Consider the following 16,136-nt stretch of genomic DNA (forward strand, 5'->3'; position numbering starts at 1 on the left):
AGCGTTAAAGCACTTGTGTTGAATGTCTAAGGTTCTAAATTTGATACACAAGGCTGGGGGGGCGGGTAAGGAGATTCCCTAAATCCCTTAGATTGTTTGTAATCACTTGTAAACTCAGCATTTAAAGGACAGAGCAGGTTCAGCAAATAAGAGCACACATGGCTCTTGCAGAGCACTGGAGCTTGGTGTCTAGCACTCCCGTGGAATAGGTCACAGGCACCTGTATAACTCACACATGCAGGCACACGAGTGCATACCCACACAGACACATAGAGCGCAAAGAGCTTGTTCATTGGGGCTGAGGGGATGGCTCAGTGCTTAAGGGTACTTTTTTAAAAAAAGATTTGTTTGTTTTTTGAGACAGGGTTTCTCTGTGTAGCCCTGACTGTCCTGGAACTCACTCTGTAGACCAGGCTGGCTTTGAACTCAGAAATCTGCCTGCCTCTGCCTCCCAAGTGCTGGGATTAAAGATGTGCACCACCACTGCCTGGCTTAAATAAATATACATAATACCATTGCCAAGCCATATGAAAGCTAGTGGCTGCATCATTAAGCTTCAATTTTGGGTAATATTGCTGTAAAAACAAAAATATTCTCCCATACAACCACATGACTGTCACACTAACACACATGAGCCACAGTGTGCCATTAGAAACCTAAGCATGCGTGTGTCTTTCCACAATATTGGAACCTATTAATTACAAAATGACAAGCCACCTCAGTTTCATTGGCTGTCAGTCACCAATGAGTAATTCCCCTTCACAGATGTGAACTGTCACAGGTGCCTTTGTCCAGTCTCTCCAGCTATTTTTTGTTCCACAGTGTAATGATTCCTGGATGTCCTAGACTCCCTTTGTAGACCAGGTTGGCCTTGAAGATCCACTTGACTCTGCCTCCTGAGTGCTGGGTTTAAAGGCCTGTTCTACCATGTGTAGCCTACTCTGTATTTTTGTCTGACCACAGATCTGTCTGGTTGGTTCACCAGTCCACTTGTGGATGTTTTGTGTTTCTGATAGAGTGGATGTAGTCCAGGCTGAACTGAGACCTTGAACTCCAAGATCCACCCACCTCTGCCTCTGAGTGCTGGGCTTAAAGGCCTGCAGCCACCTCCCAGCTTTTTGTATTGAGACAGGGTCTCATGGTATGCCTCTGAATGGCTTAGAACTTGCTACATGGCCAAGCTGGGCATAAACTCCAGGAGATCCCTTGCCTCTGCCTGCAGAAGCCTGGTAACATTTCAGTGCAGATTTGAGATAAAGCAGTAAGAGACACACATGGACATTAAGATCACTGTGCACCAAGGTCTGGCTGTGGACTTCTCAGGAGATTCATTTAAAAGCCATTTTCTCATAAGAATTTTGAACTTTCTATCTTATCACACTAAATATGATTGTTACAGGAAACAATGACTTTTTTTTTCAATATAACCAAAACTCCAAATCAAAAAAAAAAAAAATGCACTTGGGAACTAGAGCAATGGCTCACAACCATCTGTAAGGGATCTGAAACCCTCTTCTGCTGTCTGAAGACAGCTAAAATGTGCTTATATAAATCAAATAAAATGAATCTTAAAAAACAGCCGGGTGGTGATGGCACACACCTGTAATCCCAGCACTCTGGGAGGCAGAGGCAGGCAGATTTCTCAGTTCGAGGCCAGCCTGGGCTACAGAGTGAGTTCCAGGACAGCCAGGGCTATAAAGAGAAACCCTGTCTCGAAAAAAACTAAATTAAAAAAAAAAAAACAAACAAAACCAAACAAACTGCACTTGGTGTCTAAGTTATAGTTTCAGCATTGGACAGATGGAGGCAGGAGGGGGGTCAGGAGGGTCAAGAGGCCAAGGCCAATTCTCAGTTAACCTGACCTATATATTACCTGTTTGAAACAACACACAACAAACAAAAAAGGGAGGGAAGAAGCAAAATACATACAACCTATAGAAAAGAATATTTTATTGAAACAGTTTTTCAATTAACAATGGAACAAAGTACAATTTGATTCAAACCTGTCCAACCAGCCTGAACTGCTAACATAAGAATTCAAACACACAGGAGGGAACTGTGTAGGACCTTTAGGTCCCTCTGCCAATGTGGCAAAAAAAAAAAAAAAAAAAAAAAGGGTGGGGTGGGAATGGTCGGGTAGAAAAGGCAAAAAAGATTGACATCAGGTTTGCTTTGCCCCTGCGCTGGGATGGCCCTAGCTCCTGCTACAGGTGCAATACTGGAGGACAGGCACTCTAGGCATGGGTACAGCGGGCAAGGGGCTCTCCTTCCTAGCTAAGTACACTGTCAAGATGAACCCTGACCCCTCTTCTTTTCCCACAAAGGTGCCCAAGAGTTAGGTGGCATTTTTACATTCACACCAAGGTCTCTCCATCCCCCAGGGTCTTGGGAAAGGGGCTCACAGTAGATAGCACATTTTTGGTCAGCCCAAGGGGAAGAAGGAAAGCGCGTGAAGGAGCAGGTGTCACAGGAACTGGGGATGACAAGGATGGCAAGTGCCTCAGTATGCTTGCATCCTTGCCAACCATTCTCCGGACTTGTACTGTCCTGGGCCCAGCAACCCATTGGGGCTACAGGGCTTTCCCTGCTTGCCTGCTCCTGCTTGCTCCAGCCACCAGGGGTCGCACGAACCATGAGAGCATATTTACTCTATAGACAGTCCAGATGAAAGGCTTTGGGCAACAACACCGTAGCCCAATCTGCACAGGGAAGGAAAGGACAGAAGAGCCAAAGAGGAAGGGCAAGGGAAGAGAAGACACAGAAGAGAAAAGAGGCACTCAGAAACCAAGTGGGACTGAGGCTCTGTAGACACTGGCCCAAACAGGACACTGATTTTGTGTTAGAGAAAAGATGAAAGGATGGTGAGAAGACTGGCCACTCTCCAGTGACCCACGACATCCTTCCCACTACCAGGTCTCCAACAACCACTGGTAGCCATTCTCTCACTTACCCACAGGCATAAGAATTACGACATAATAGTGATTTTTCCCAAACACTGGGCCAGAGAGTAGGAGACCAGAGGGCGAGGCTGGGGACAGAGCTATAGCGGCTTCACCCACGGAACTACTCCAGGACTGAGCAGCCACCTCCAGTCCCAGCTGAGAGAAGGAATTTGAGCCAAGGGCACCAACCCCCTCTCCAACCCTGATGTATAATAAATAGAGGTGGTAGGAGAAGGAGCTGGAGGCAGGTCAGGAGGCAGGAGCTAGGGTTATAGTTCATCGTTCTTCGAAGGCCGCTTCTGTCCTGCTGTCTGCTCTTCCTGTTCAGATTCTGTTGGGGGGGGGGGGAGGGAGAAGAGCAGTCTAAGGCTCAACAGTCTGTTCTTTCCCTCCAACCCTAACAAACCGCCCAATGCCCCAGGCTTCAGTCTTACCAGCCCCAGGACCTCCTAATTCCAGAGGCTCAGAGTCTGCTGGTTCCGTACCTGCATTTCAGAAGGAAAAGGCCAGTCACTAAACAAGGGAGAGGCTTTACAGATCCAGCTGGTAAATATCGAAGATGTGTGAGTCACATCTGGGTTTCTCCGTTTTTTATTCTTTAATTTCTATTTAATGTTTGTGGCTGTTGTGTTTGCATGTATGCCTGTGCAGTATATATGTGCCTTAGAGGCCAGGACAGGGAATCAGGTCTTCTGGAACTGGAGTTATAGACAGTTGTGAGCCATTAGGTGCAAGCTGAAAATAGAAACTGAGTTCACAGAAGAGGAGCCAGAACTCTTAAGTATTGAGTCATTTCTCCAGCCTTTTCACCCACACTCGAGAGGCAGAGCCAGGTAAATAAATCTGTTGAGTTCAAGGCCAGTCTGGTCTACAAAGCAAGTTCTAGGTCAACCAGGGTTATATACAGGCAAACTACCTCAAACAACCAAAAAACCTAAATAAATAAATAAATAAAATAAAATAAAATAAAATAAAAAATAAAAAGTGTTTGTTTTGTCCAGGCATGTAGAAGCCAGAGGCTGACGCAGAGCCTCTCCCTCATTGCTTACTGCCTTATATATTGAGGGAAGGTCTCTCACTTGAATCTGGAGTTGGTAATTCCTCTAGATAAGCTAACCAACCTGCTCTAGACACCTGTCTCTTCGCATGCTGGGACAGTAAGCAGCAGTATAGCTGCGTAGCATTTACGTGGGGTTCTGGGGATCTGAACTCTGATCCTTACACTGTGCAACCAAGCGCTTACCACTGAGCCGTCTCCCCAGCCTGTCTTTGCCCTTGTTTTTTTTTCCCCCCAAAGAAAAAACAATGCTTCTAAAAACTAAAGGCCACCACATTCACCAACCTGAAAGAGACCATGCTTGCCAGTTTGCCTGCCCAGACTAATGAACTGTCCCATTCCTCAGGTCCCCAACTCACCAGTCTCTTCTTTGTCAGGTTCTAAAATGGGCTTCACCTCTTCAGTCTGGCCTGGAGGGAAACCAAAAGTTAGATGCAGTCCTGAGGAAGAGGTAGGTGGCGTTCTGACTGCTCGTAGCAACTGGAGCCAAGCATCATCCCTCCTCACCTGCAGGTGGAATGACCTTTTCCTCTTGGTCACCAGCACTGGCGTTGAGGGGAGGCTCTGTCCGAGTGCCATTCTTGTCCTTGGGCCTTGGCCGGGGTTTGGTAAACTTGGCCTTATTGAGTAGATACTGTACCTCCCGGTCCAGAGCCATCATTTTGGACTCAATGTCTTTTGAAAGCAGTACCGGCTTCTCTGTGGCAGGAAGCTTGGCCTGCTCGGCCAGAGTTGCATTCTTCCAGGCCTGGGGATGAAGCAGGGAAGACTCAGGACTCTCACCAACCCAGGGCACCAGCTAAAGCGTCTGGTTACATCTTAGAGCAATTACCCAGGTATCATTGATGACTTTCTCCAACGTTGTCATCTCCACCTCAGTGAAGATCTGGTCCATCTCTGGGATGAGCCGGGCACCCCTAGAAGCCAAAGAGGAAAAGATCAGCCTAGAGCAGAACAGAAGTTGGCAGAACGGGGAATTACTGTCTCAACAGGACTAGCCAAAGAAAGGGAGCAGAGGACACCCACTTGAGGAAAATGCTGGAGTGGTTGAGGAGATTATCCAGAGCTGAAAGCCGCTCTGGCCATTTCCTGCGCTCTTCCACCCGAAAAAACAGCCCTTGGCACAGCTTCCTCAGCTCAGCCAGCTTGTCCTTCAGCATCTGATGGGCATGAGGAGGAAGAGGAGGGCTGGGGTGTAACGCAAGCGTCCCGGACCCAGCCCTGCAGCCTACTTCATGTCCTGACACCCCAGCTCACTCTGGCCCTAGAAGCGGGGGTGGGGTGAGGGATTGGGGGCAGGGCAGCACTCCCATCTGCCTGCCACACCCCAGAAGGCCCCTCACCACAGTGGTGGCTCCAAATCCCTCCTCCTCCAGCCAGGTAGAAGTGGCGCTGAGCTTCCCAGAGATCTCCTCCCGCTGCTCCTCAGTGGATACTTCCTGGTACTCAGGCTGGTACAGCTTGTCCTGTAAAGGCCGCAAGTCCATGATGCACGCAGTGGTCTTTGGGGCAAGAGAGAGCCACGTGTCCCCAAGCGGACGTCCTGGGAGGCGGGAGTGCTTGCTGCCCTTGCTGCTCACCTGGGTCTCAAAGATAAAGGCTTCCAGGCTGTTGGCAGCTTTCTCCCTCTCCTGCTTTTCTAGGTCTCGCAGGGTCAAGTCCTCAAGTCTGCCAGATGAAAAGGCAGGGAGAGGTGGGGCTGGAACTGGGGGCCCATCCAGGATCACCTTTCCACAGCCAGCTGGCTCACCTTCCGCACGGGCCAACACTTACTTCTGCACGGACCGGGACAGCTCATCCTCTGGCAAATCGGGCAGGTCCAGGACAGCCAGCTCCACACCTATCTCCTCTACCATCTTCTGCTTCCGGGCAGGTTTCTGCTTTTTTTCTTCCTCAGGAGTTGGAGCAGCCCCCTCAGGCCCTGCCTGCCCCTTCTCATTGGGCTTCTGAGTAGACAGAGCAGTGATGTAAGAAAAACCTTAGCTGTCTCCTCCTCTACAAGGCAAGAAGCAAGCAGACTCACCCTCTGCCTCTGCAGGCAGCTCACCTGGGCCTCAGACTTGTCCCCACTTTCTTTTTCTTCAGGTTTCTCTCCCTCCCGGGCTGCATCCCCCTTAGGCTCAGAGGGTGGAGGCTGAGAGGTAGCCTCTGCTGGGCCTTCAGCTTCCCCCTTGAGCTCCCCCTGCTCTGCAGGCTCTTCCTTGCTCCCCTCAGCAGGGCTCTCCTCTTCCTCCTGGGAGACAATTACGGGAACCCCAAAAGTTACACACATTATTAGCTGAGTCTATGCCCACACTTCATCTTGACCGTATCAGCTCCTCTGTCTATAAAGGGAACGCTAGGCAGCAGAAAGCTTGGGTCAAGCAGATGACACTTGTGGGCAATCAGGGGCTGCTGGAATTCCAGAGATATAAGAGAACAAAGGGAGGGCAAGCGGTGCTAAGAACAGTAAGCCGTAGGTTCTGGCTCAAATCTGATGAAGCAGGGGCAGGGCAGCCTGCCACAGAGAGACGAAGACCACTGAGGTTCACTGAGATCCAGTCAGCTGCAGTCCCGCCAGACTTGGGTGACACCCCCCAGCCCCAGACCGCTGCTAGTCTGCCCTCTGCCCTTACCTGTACAGCATCAGTACCATTCTCTTTGGCATCTGACAAGGTCCCACCTCCAAACAGGCTGGAAATGGTGTTGCCAAGCTCTAGGAGGAAAGAAGTAGAGAGGTTTGGGGGGGGGGGGGGGGAAATCAAGCAGCAACTCCACTTCAACGCCAGAACAAGGCCATCACCTCCCCAGCAGTCATGCGTGTTTACTCGTTCGTGCCTGCTGGCACTCCCTTGCATGCACACAGGAGCCCAGGTTCATCTTACTGGTAAGTGTAGATTCTTCCTCCGGGCTGTCCTCCACCAGGGTCTCAAATACGGACTCCACCTATTTTGAAACAGTTAAAAAAAAAATGGCTATAACCCATGTTGTTCCCAAAGTGTGCTGCTTATGCATACATTAGGAATACAAAATGGCTTGCACCGGGAGGACCTACTCTCTCACCTCCCGTTTCTGAGACTCCTGGATGGCCACCCCCCTTTAAGTAGCAGCCCTCTCAGTACAGCTCCCACTGCTCTCCTTAGAGCCCTGTTGGTCTCCACTTGGCAATACAATAGACCATTTTCCCAGGGTGCCAGAAAATTCTAATTCAAAAGCAATTTTTTTTTTTTTTGAGACAGGTTCTCTTAGTATAACAGATCCCTGGCTGTCCTAGAGTCACTTTTGTAGGGCAGGCTGGCCTCAAACTCAGAGAGCTGCCTCTGCCCTGAGTGCTGCACCACCACACCTGGCTCAAAATTACTCTTCAGAAGCTGGCTTATTTGGGGGCTGAAGAGGTGGCTCAGCAGCAAAGAGCGCACAGCCTGTTTTTTCAGAGAACCCATGCATGATGCTCCGCACTGACATGGTGGCTCACAGCCGTCTCTAACTGCAGCCCAGGGGATCTGACTCCCTCTTCTGGCCTCCTGGGGCATCAGACATACACATTATACAGACACATGTGCAGACAAACCACCCATATACATTTTAAATTGAATTAAAGAAGAACAGGGTTTCTCTGGGCTGGCAAGATGGCTCAGTAGGTAAAGATGCTTACTCTCACCAAATATAGAAGAAAACCAACTAGTTTCCTGTTTCCTCTGCCTCTACATCCACTGTGGCATGTTTGCATCCCATCCACATTATACACATGCACACTCAAAAACCTCTTAAGGGCTTGGAGAGATGGTTTAGCACTAGGTCCAAGTCCCAGCATCCATACCCATTTGTTAAGTCCAATTCTAGGAGATCCAATATCCTTTCAGCCTCCATGGGCACCAGGCACATAAATGTTGCACAGGTATATACCAACAGATATGTTTTGAAATCTGTACTTGCCTTTAAGCAAGTTACAGTGACCATTAGCATGAGGTCACAAAGAGCCCATTGCTGCACTGTGTTTAAAGCCAAGATTCATCCGATCTGCTTCCAAATGCTTTCTGGTTATCCTGTGAACCACTGTGAAAGTGTACTGGGTCCAGGGCTCGCCCCTACCCAAATAAGGGTTCCCTTTGGCTCTCACCCTGTCTAAACTGAGCACCCCACTCTCGTCCAGGTTAAAGTGGGCCTTGATGCCTTTGGACTCGTAGTCGGGATATTTCTTGAAGCTCTCTCCCACACCTTTTAGTTTCACTGTGGTCAGATTCTGGGAGCCAAACACCCTGATTGGGAGGAAACGAAGAGTTTGAGGAGATGCACCTGGCCCATCACAAACTCTAGACGACATGGCCTGCAGGCATGAATGAGATGACAGGGTCCCTACCCAGGACTTGGCAAGATGGACCCTCTCTCTAAGACAGGTTGTTCATAACAACCCTAACCCACCTTCAGCCCTTCAAGTCCCGCATTGCCCTCCCCATCCTCAGATCATCCGGCAGGCACACCTCCCACACCCTGGAGGTGCCATCCTGCCCCCGCCCCTCACCGAAGATCCTCAGGCCCCAGGAAGCCCAGGTCACCGTAGTTGATGTGAAAGTTGAAATCATGGCTGTAGCGGTTAAAGGTGATGACTTTGCGCTGGGGGTAGGGCCCCATTCGGGAGAAGAGCACCCGCTTATTGTGCTTCAGGCTTCGGAGCCCAGGCTCCTCCTCCACCTCCCTTGTGAACTCCACCTACATCACAAGCAAGGAGAAGGTGCACTGGAGAACCAGGGAAGGTTCGGTGAGTAGGGAAGAGGGAAGATCTCTCAGCCTAAAGAAAAAGGGACAGGGTGAGGTGAATAGAGCTCTCAGTTGGAGAAGCGATGGGAGTGTGTCACCTGAGGAAGCTTACCAGGATGGGGTAAATGACAGCATCACGCACAACAAATGGCTTCACTTTGAAGGCTTTGCTGAGTGCGGCTGCCTGGTACACAGCCCCCATGGCAGCCGCTTCGTCGGCATTGATGTTCTTGCCTAGCTCCTCCCTAGGAGACACAGCTTTAGCATTATCTGCCTGGAGTGGGCTCTCCCCCGCCTTATGCAGGTGCCCAGCCCACAGCTCCAGGCCTAGCTCCAACACCATACTCACTTGCCCACAGCCTTTAGCAGCACCTCTTGAACTTTGGGAACACGAGTGGCCCCACCCACCAGGATCACCTGCTCAATTTGATCCTGCAGAAGGGGAAGGTGACATGCAGGAGTTAATGTCCTTTTCCTCTGACACTCTGGGGTGTGCTATGCTCTCCTGTAGGCACACCTGTCTCCCTCATCCCTCACCAAGCTCATCTCGGCACTCTGCAGGGCCTGCTGCACTGGCCCAGGCACTCGATCAAACAAATCTGCACACAGCTCCTCAAACTCCACTCGAGTTACTTTTGCCTTGAAGTCCACATCATCCATCAAGCCCTCAATCTGTGGGAAGAGGAGTAAGAAGTTCTGGTCAGGTCTGCTCTCTGGGCAAAAGAAGGTGGAAATCAAGAGAACAGAAGAGCACTTTGGGAGGAATAAAAGGCCCTCCATCTCCATGGACAGGAGCCACAGGCCTGCTCTCTGTCCCATGTGGGTACCTGTGCCATGTGATCTGCATTGGCACTCAGGACGGTTTTCAGCCGATTGGCTTCCCGAAGTAGTTTGGCCATGGCGCGGGGGTTCTCCCGGACATCCTTGGCTTTCTGACCCTTGCGCTGCTCATTGAATAGCTTAGCCAGGTGCTCTCGCAGGCGAAGCTCCATCTCCAGACCACCCAGGGTGCGGTCAAACCTGCTCAAGGAAAGGAACAAGGACAGGGTGAGGACATGGATGACCCTCCTTCTGCAACAAGAGGCAACAGCGCTTCGCCTGCAGTTCCCGGCAGCACACACAGCAGTTCAGGGGCAGCTCGGCTACCTAGTCACTCAGCAGAGTACTGAGAACCAAGTATTTGAACGTAAGTGAGGAGGAGCAGGAGAAGGACAGCTCCCTGCTGTCAAGGAATTTGTAATCAAATAGAATAGCTTCTTAAACTTGAAATCATACATGTCATAAAAAAGCTGCACCCAGCATCAGTGAGTTTGAGGCTAGTCTGCTCTACATACAGACGCCCAGGCCAGCTAGGGTTACACCGTGAGACTCTGTCTCAAAACAAATGAAGAAACACAGAAAAGGTTAGAGGAACACATAGAGGAGTCTGAACCACTCAGAGTAGTCAGAGAAGAGAGTGAGGCACATTCCAGATAGAAGGAACTGTTACTAAAGACCCCAAGGAAGGATGTAGGAGAGTACATTCAAAGCTCTGAAGGATGACAGACATATTCTTTAAGAATAAGAGGAGCCGGGGCTGGAGAGATGGCTCAGTGGTTAAGAGCACTGACTGCTCTTCCAGAGGTTCTGAGTTCAAATCCCAGCAACCACATGGTGGCTCACAACTATCTGTAATGAGATCAGATGCCCTCTTTTGGTGTGTCTGAAGAGAATAACAGTGTACTCATATACATAAAATAAATATCAAAAAAAAAAAAAAAAAAAAAAAGAAATGAAAAAAAAGAGTAAGAGGAGCCACCCAGGGGGACTTCACCTCCATGCAGCTCATGTTTTACACCCAGCATTTGGGGGCAGAGGCAGGCGAATCTCTTGAGTTCTAGGCTAGTCTGGTCTATACAGTATTCCATGAACCAGGACCATGTAGAGAGATCACCCAAAAATTAAAACAAAACAATGAAAGAGCTCGGGCAGAGCTCAAGCAGGTGTAAGGAGACCCTGGAGAATGGAGCACTGTTACACTGGTGCTTTATCTCTTTACTGCTGAGTCTAGGGCCCATGAATACTAGCCAAGCTCCCAGGATTACTGTCCAGACACCAGCCAGGATCTTGAGAGACCCTCCTAGCTCAACAGTGAGGAGCCGGAAAAGGTTTTTTTTAATTTTTAATCAGGGTCTCATGTATTCTATACTGCACTAGTACTCCATATATAGCTACAGATGAGTTTGCATTTCTGACCCTCCTGTCTCCACCTCCCCAGGGCTAGGATTATACCCCAATGCCTTGCTTAGGAAGGGTTTTGCTGTTTTTTAAATTCTGTAGGTGACAACATAAGAGGTAGGACCTCCATAAGTCTCCGACCAACCTGAACAACACAGTAAGTTCCAGGGGTATATAGTTTAGTAGCAGAACGTTTGTGTGGTGTGTGTGAGACTCTAAATTCAACCTCAGTAAAAACAAAGAATTGGTAGGGTGGTGGTGGTGCAATGTGTGACTTTAATCCTAGCACTCAGAAGGCAGAGAGGCAACTGTATCTCTGAGTTCAAGGCCAGCCTGGTCTACAGAGTGAGTTTCAGGATAGCCAGGGCTACCCAGAGAAACCCTGTCTCGAAACACCAAAACCAAAATAAAAAAGAAACCAAAGACGGGAAGAAAGACAAACAATGTCACTGATATAACGTAATGTGTCAGGAGTCAAACTGCCTCTCCTGCTTTTGTGTCTTCTTTGGGAGCAGACCCTCTAGAAACACATGCTGTGTCCAGGAAGTGTCCCTTCAGGGATCAGAAAAGGCACCTGAAATGCAGGAGACACCCCTCCCTGAGGTCTCAGTAACCTACCCCACGCCCCGGATCTGCAGCTGCGGCTGCATCCCAGCCTCCTTCGTCTTCACCGTCTGGTAGGTCACGATGGTGCACACAGTGCTGCCTGAGCCCATGTCATAGAACATGACATTCTGTGGGGACACCAACAATAGTCAGGGGAACCTAATGTAGAAGCCATGCCAGGTATGATAGTGTACATCTTTAATTCCAGTGCTCAGGAGGCAGAGGCAGGTGGATCTCTGAGTTCGAGGCCAGCCTGGCTTACACAGTGAGTTACAGGACAGCCAGGACTATACAGAGAAACCCTGTCTCACCCCTCCCACCCACCCTACAACAAAGCAAACAAAGAGACAGTTTATCAAATGCAGGATGCCTGTCTACTTGTCTGCCTGAAAAATCAAAAACTGTCACCCTTCATAAAGCTAACCAACTCCAACAGGTACTGAAAGGTCACAGTTCGTCAAGGGATGGTCATGCAAACAAGATGCAAAATGGGTCAAGGCTCCTCCATCCTCAGACACAGCGTCTTGTGTATCTAGTTGCCAGGCTGCCTCCCCGGCTCACCTGTGCAGTGGCATTGATATCTTTCCGGCGGAAGACACCATAGCTGAGGGCTGTGGCGGTGTTGTCATTGATGAGCTGCAGCACCTTGAGGCCAGCCATACGAGCAGCCTGCAGCACAGCTCGGCGCTCGGCCTGGTTGAAAAAGGCTGGCACGGTGATCACTGCATCCTTAATGGGTTGTTCTACAGAGGACAAAAGATCAGGATCTCACCAACTCCAAACCTCAGACCGGGGTTTCCAAACAGTATCGCTGACTCCGAGCCAGGTAACTAATTCTCTTATTGGGCCTCCCTATCCTCTTCATACTGGATGCCAGGAGCATATCCCAAGCTTGTGACAATGAAACCTGTCTTCAGGCACGGTCCAATTTTCAATAAGGAATAAGAGGCTCTGTTTGACAGTCACGTACATTTTGGGATGTCCCGCTGCCACCAGCCCCACCATGAGGCTCACCTGGGGATGTCCCATTGCTACCAGTCCCACCATGCTCACCTGCAAAATCCTCAGCCAAGGAACGGGAGTAGTTCAGAACCATGCCCAGCACCTCCTCGGGGGAGAACTGCAGCTGCCTGAGGGAAGAGGAGGTGAGGCACAGAAAGGTAAACACCAAGCCCGATAATCACGAATTCATGCCAACAAGGGGTTACCTTCCCCCCCTGGACACTCACGGGCTGATCTGGAAGCGCACAGTCTGCCTCTGTGGGTCAACGATTAGCTCATGTTCTGGGAAACGGGACCGGTAAAGGGCCACATGAGGGTTATCCGCCTGTTTTCCAAGGAGGTGCTGGAAATAACGGAGCGTAGCCTTTGGGTTCTTGATGGCCTGAAAGGAGAAGGTCCGGCAGGTTCTTAGGCCCAAAGCTACCTTAGCTTGCCTCTACTTCATCCAGACAGATAAGAGGCTAGCCTCTGGGGGATCCAATCTGGCGAGCGCTGTTACTCACCATGCCGGCTGCACTATCACCTAAAAACCTCTCATTTTCTTTCAAGGTCACGGTCACTGGAGTTTTCCTCCGAGATTCCCTAAGAAAAAGCAGCATTAGCCTAGCTGCCTGCAGCAGACTGTGAAGCCAGAAGCCTCCAGATCTCATGCGGGGGCTCAGCCACCACAGTCTGGAATGGGTACTATACATTAGATACACACCCCGACATAGAGCTACTCTTACTTGTTCAATACAATCTCCATGGGCACTCCAGGCTTGACAATGGCCACCTTCATAGATTCACTACCCAGGTCTACAGACATCACGGCCAATGTGTCTGAAGGGAAGACAGAAAATAGGTTTATCTGTCAGTTCTCTGCTTCCCACACCTTCCTGCCTTCGTAAGCTAAATCAATGAAAGCAGCCTGTTTTCCACGGCAAAGACAAAGAAAAAGGGCTAGATCCAGCAACCCCAACCTCGAGCAGGCACTGTCCCCTCCTATTCTTCCATTTACTCTTTTTGGGATTTGAACTCAGGACCTCTGGAAGAGCAGTCAGCGCTCTTAACCGCTGAGCCATCTCTCCAGCCCCCATTTACTCTTCTCTGACACCTCTGCCAGGTACATACCGCTCAGTGCCAACAGGTCTGCCAAGAGGACAGCCACCAAGGCCCAACAGAGGAGCCTCCTTGGCCTCTGCCTTCTTGCTGTGGCTGCCATTGTGACCCTGATGGGGAAGGAAAAACACTTGTAACTGGATGCTGAACGGAGAAGGAAACAGAACTACATCCCAGACCAGACAAGCTCAGAGATTCTTATCTGCTGCCCTTTGGCTAAAAGCACAGCAGCTCGGACCCCTTCTCTTCCTTCCTGAGGAGTTTCAATCATTTTAAACATCCTCCCAAGTCTCTCTCATTCGAACCGAAGCAACAAGGTCCTCCACCACTCATTTAGACAAGTAAGAAGGAGGTCTGACCTTTCCCCATCTCCATACTGCCAAGTAACTGGCACACCACAGCACTGTACCTGTCAGACACCTGGAGCCTGGCCAGGACCCTCGAGATCGGCTCAACTACCTCACACCTGGAGCTCCCCTGGTGGCAAGCCAGGTTTAGACTGGACAGGAACTGGAAGGTGATGACGTTGGGGATGGCTGGCATAGAAGGGTCTGTCCCCTTCTCTGCATCCCTTGAGCATTGTCCAGCCCACTCTCCTTGCCCATCCCACTCCCGGGCCCCGGCTGCCTAGGCAGACATTGTGCGGGCTAAGGTTATAAGCCGGGTGAGTGTTCACCTAAACCTCACCTGACGAAGGTGGAAGATCCCACTCCCAGAAATGGATTCCGGCCCACCCCGAGCACGAGGGGGCAGCTCAGCGCCTGAACTTCAGGGCCGAAGGAACCGGTGTCCGTGCGGCCCTCTCTCCCGCTCCCGGCCCGCCCCCGAAGCTAGCACGCTGCCTCCCCTAGGAGCCGCGGCCCGATGGCTGCTCCATCCTCACCCCCGCTCCCTCTGGCCTTCAGCTCCTGCGCCCCTCGCTCCGGGATCAACGCGGCGAGGACGTACCCACACAGCCAGCAGCACGACCCCCAACCCCAGGCCCTTCACAACTCCCCTTCGTTTGCAAACTGTTACAGTGGCCACCAACCTCTCAGAGGCGTCTCGCGCACCAGCCAGCCCCGGACGCACGCGGCGCACGCTCATTGGCGCCTCCACTGCCCGGCCCTGTGCCGCGCACCCGGACCCGCCCCCGAGACCCGGCGCGAGTCTCCGTTGGTCCACGTAGAAGACCCGCCCCTCTCCGGCCCCGCCCCCGAGGACGAAGCTGGGCCTGAGTACCGGTTGGGACGAAACTGCCGGAGCCGGCTGAGGATTGGGCCACGTCACGGTTCGCGGCCGGGTTGCTCCTCGCGGGACTTCTGCCAACCTTGGTGCTAGACGCTTCTATGCGGAGCGCTAGCGGAACCCCGCGTGGGAGCAGGTGCTCTCGTGGATTGCGAAGTCCTCGGTCTTCTTCCGGTTACCTGGGGTGTCCGCGCGAAGGAATGGTACTGAGCTGCATTCGCCCCGGCGACGCGGAAGAGGCGCGTGCGTGAGCCCTCGGCTTGGGCTGGATACCAGAGGACCGCGGCGGTACTCCAGCCTTCCTGATGGGCCGGAGATAAACCGTGTTTGTGACAGAACTTGGCTTTAACTCTGAACCCCAATAGTAGGAGAGGCAATTTTCCAAACTAAAAAATAAGACTTTCATTGGCTTGACCGTACCGCCATTGTTTCTTTTTAGGAATGGTTCAGGGCTGGGAAAGTAGCTCAGAAATACAGCTCTCGCCTGGCGTAGTTGAGGCTCTGGATTCCATCAATAATACCGTTCAAAATGAAAGAAAAGAAGTCAGTATTCATGTGATGTCAAATTTAGAAACAGGCTGGTGTGGGTGGTGGTCCTTAATCTTAACACTTGGGAGGCAGAGGCAGGCAGATCTCTACATGCTTGAGGCCACCCCAGTCTACAAAGCAAGTTCCACAACAGTCAAGGTTACCCAGAGAAACTCTTGTCTCGAAAAAACAAAACCAACCGAACACACACCCAGGAAGGGGGGGTGGGGGGGAGGAAAGGAAAAGGAAAAAAAAAAAGCAGACCTTTGCTTAAACTCATAACGCAGTGTAACCACACCAGACGAAACAGATGCAGTCGTGGAAAGATTTATAAATAAAAGAAAATCCCCTGACACAACCTCCCACTCTATCTGTAGCATGATATGTAACTTTCCTGCTCATTCTGATTTACATAACTCTTTCTAGAAAATAACATTTTCCGAACAATAACAAAAAGCAATTATTTGCTACTTTTCAACTAAGAATTTTCTGTTAGTGGGATTTGCCTTGTTACTACTGTACAACGCTTTGTACAACCTTGCATAATGTGAGCCTTATTTGCCGTAGTGATAAGTTGTCAGTTCTATTGCTTTTTCCTTTTTCCATTTTGTGTGTGCTATACACAATTTATGGTGTGTGTGTATGTGTGTGTGTTGAGTCCAGAAAAGGATGTTAGATGTCCTACTGTATCAATTTCTGCCTTACTTATTTTTGTAGACAGG

The 16,136-nt window shown here is 50.5% G+C and overlaps 1 protein-coding gene across 6 annotated transcripts; it reads right to left on the reverse strand.

The window, feature by feature from the left end:
* Positions 1-1,933: 1,933 nt before the first annotated feature.
* Hyou1 (hypoxia up-regulated 1) lies at positions 1,934-14,779 on the reverse strand. 6 transcript variants are annotated; one of them, XM_052188543.1, is made up of 27 exons: positions 14,543-14,673; positions 14,069-14,169; positions 13,672-13,769; positions 13,287-13,380; positions 13,065-13,143; positions 12,789-12,943; positions 12,613-12,689; positions 12,121-12,302; positions 11,572-11,687; positions 9,564-9,756; positions 9,274-9,408; positions 9,086-9,168; positions 8,849-8,981; positions 8,501-8,688; positions 8,099-8,237; positions 6,864-6,924; positions 6,615-6,694; positions 6,047-6,232; positions 5,773-5,945; positions 5,580-5,667; positions 5,343-5,465; positions 5,026-5,159; positions 4,832-4,916; positions 4,507-4,747; positions 4,359-4,409; positions 3,377-3,427; positions 1,934-3,273 (listed from the first exon to the last, which is right to left on the reverse strand). In XM_052188543.1, exons 3-27 carry the CDS (start codon positions 13,760-13,762, stop codon positions 3,212-3,214), a joined length of 3,000 nt encoding a protein of 999 aa, XP_052044503.1. In that variant the 5' UTR covers positions 13,763-13,769; positions 14,069-14,169; positions 14,543-14,673; the 3' UTR covers positions 1,934-3,211. The 6 variants fall into 6 exon arrangements, with proteins under 6 accessions (XP_052044503.1, XP_052044505.1, XP_052044500.1 ...); XM_052188545.1 differs by lacking the exon at positions 14,543-14,673 and adding an exon at positions 14,347-14,530; XM_052188540.1 differs by lacking the exons at positions 14,069-14,169; positions 14,543-14,673 and adding an exon at positions 14,690-14,779.
* Positions 14,780-16,136: the final 1,357 nt, after the last annotated feature.

The sequence above is a fragment of the Apodemus sylvaticus genome, chromosome 7 (genome assembly GCF_947179515.1).
Source record: "Apodemus sylvaticus chromosome 7, mApoSyl1.1, whole genome shotgun sequence".
Taxonomy (NCBI): domain Eukaryota; kingdom Metazoa; phylum Chordata; class Mammalia; order Rodentia; family Muridae; genus Apodemus; species Apodemus sylvaticus.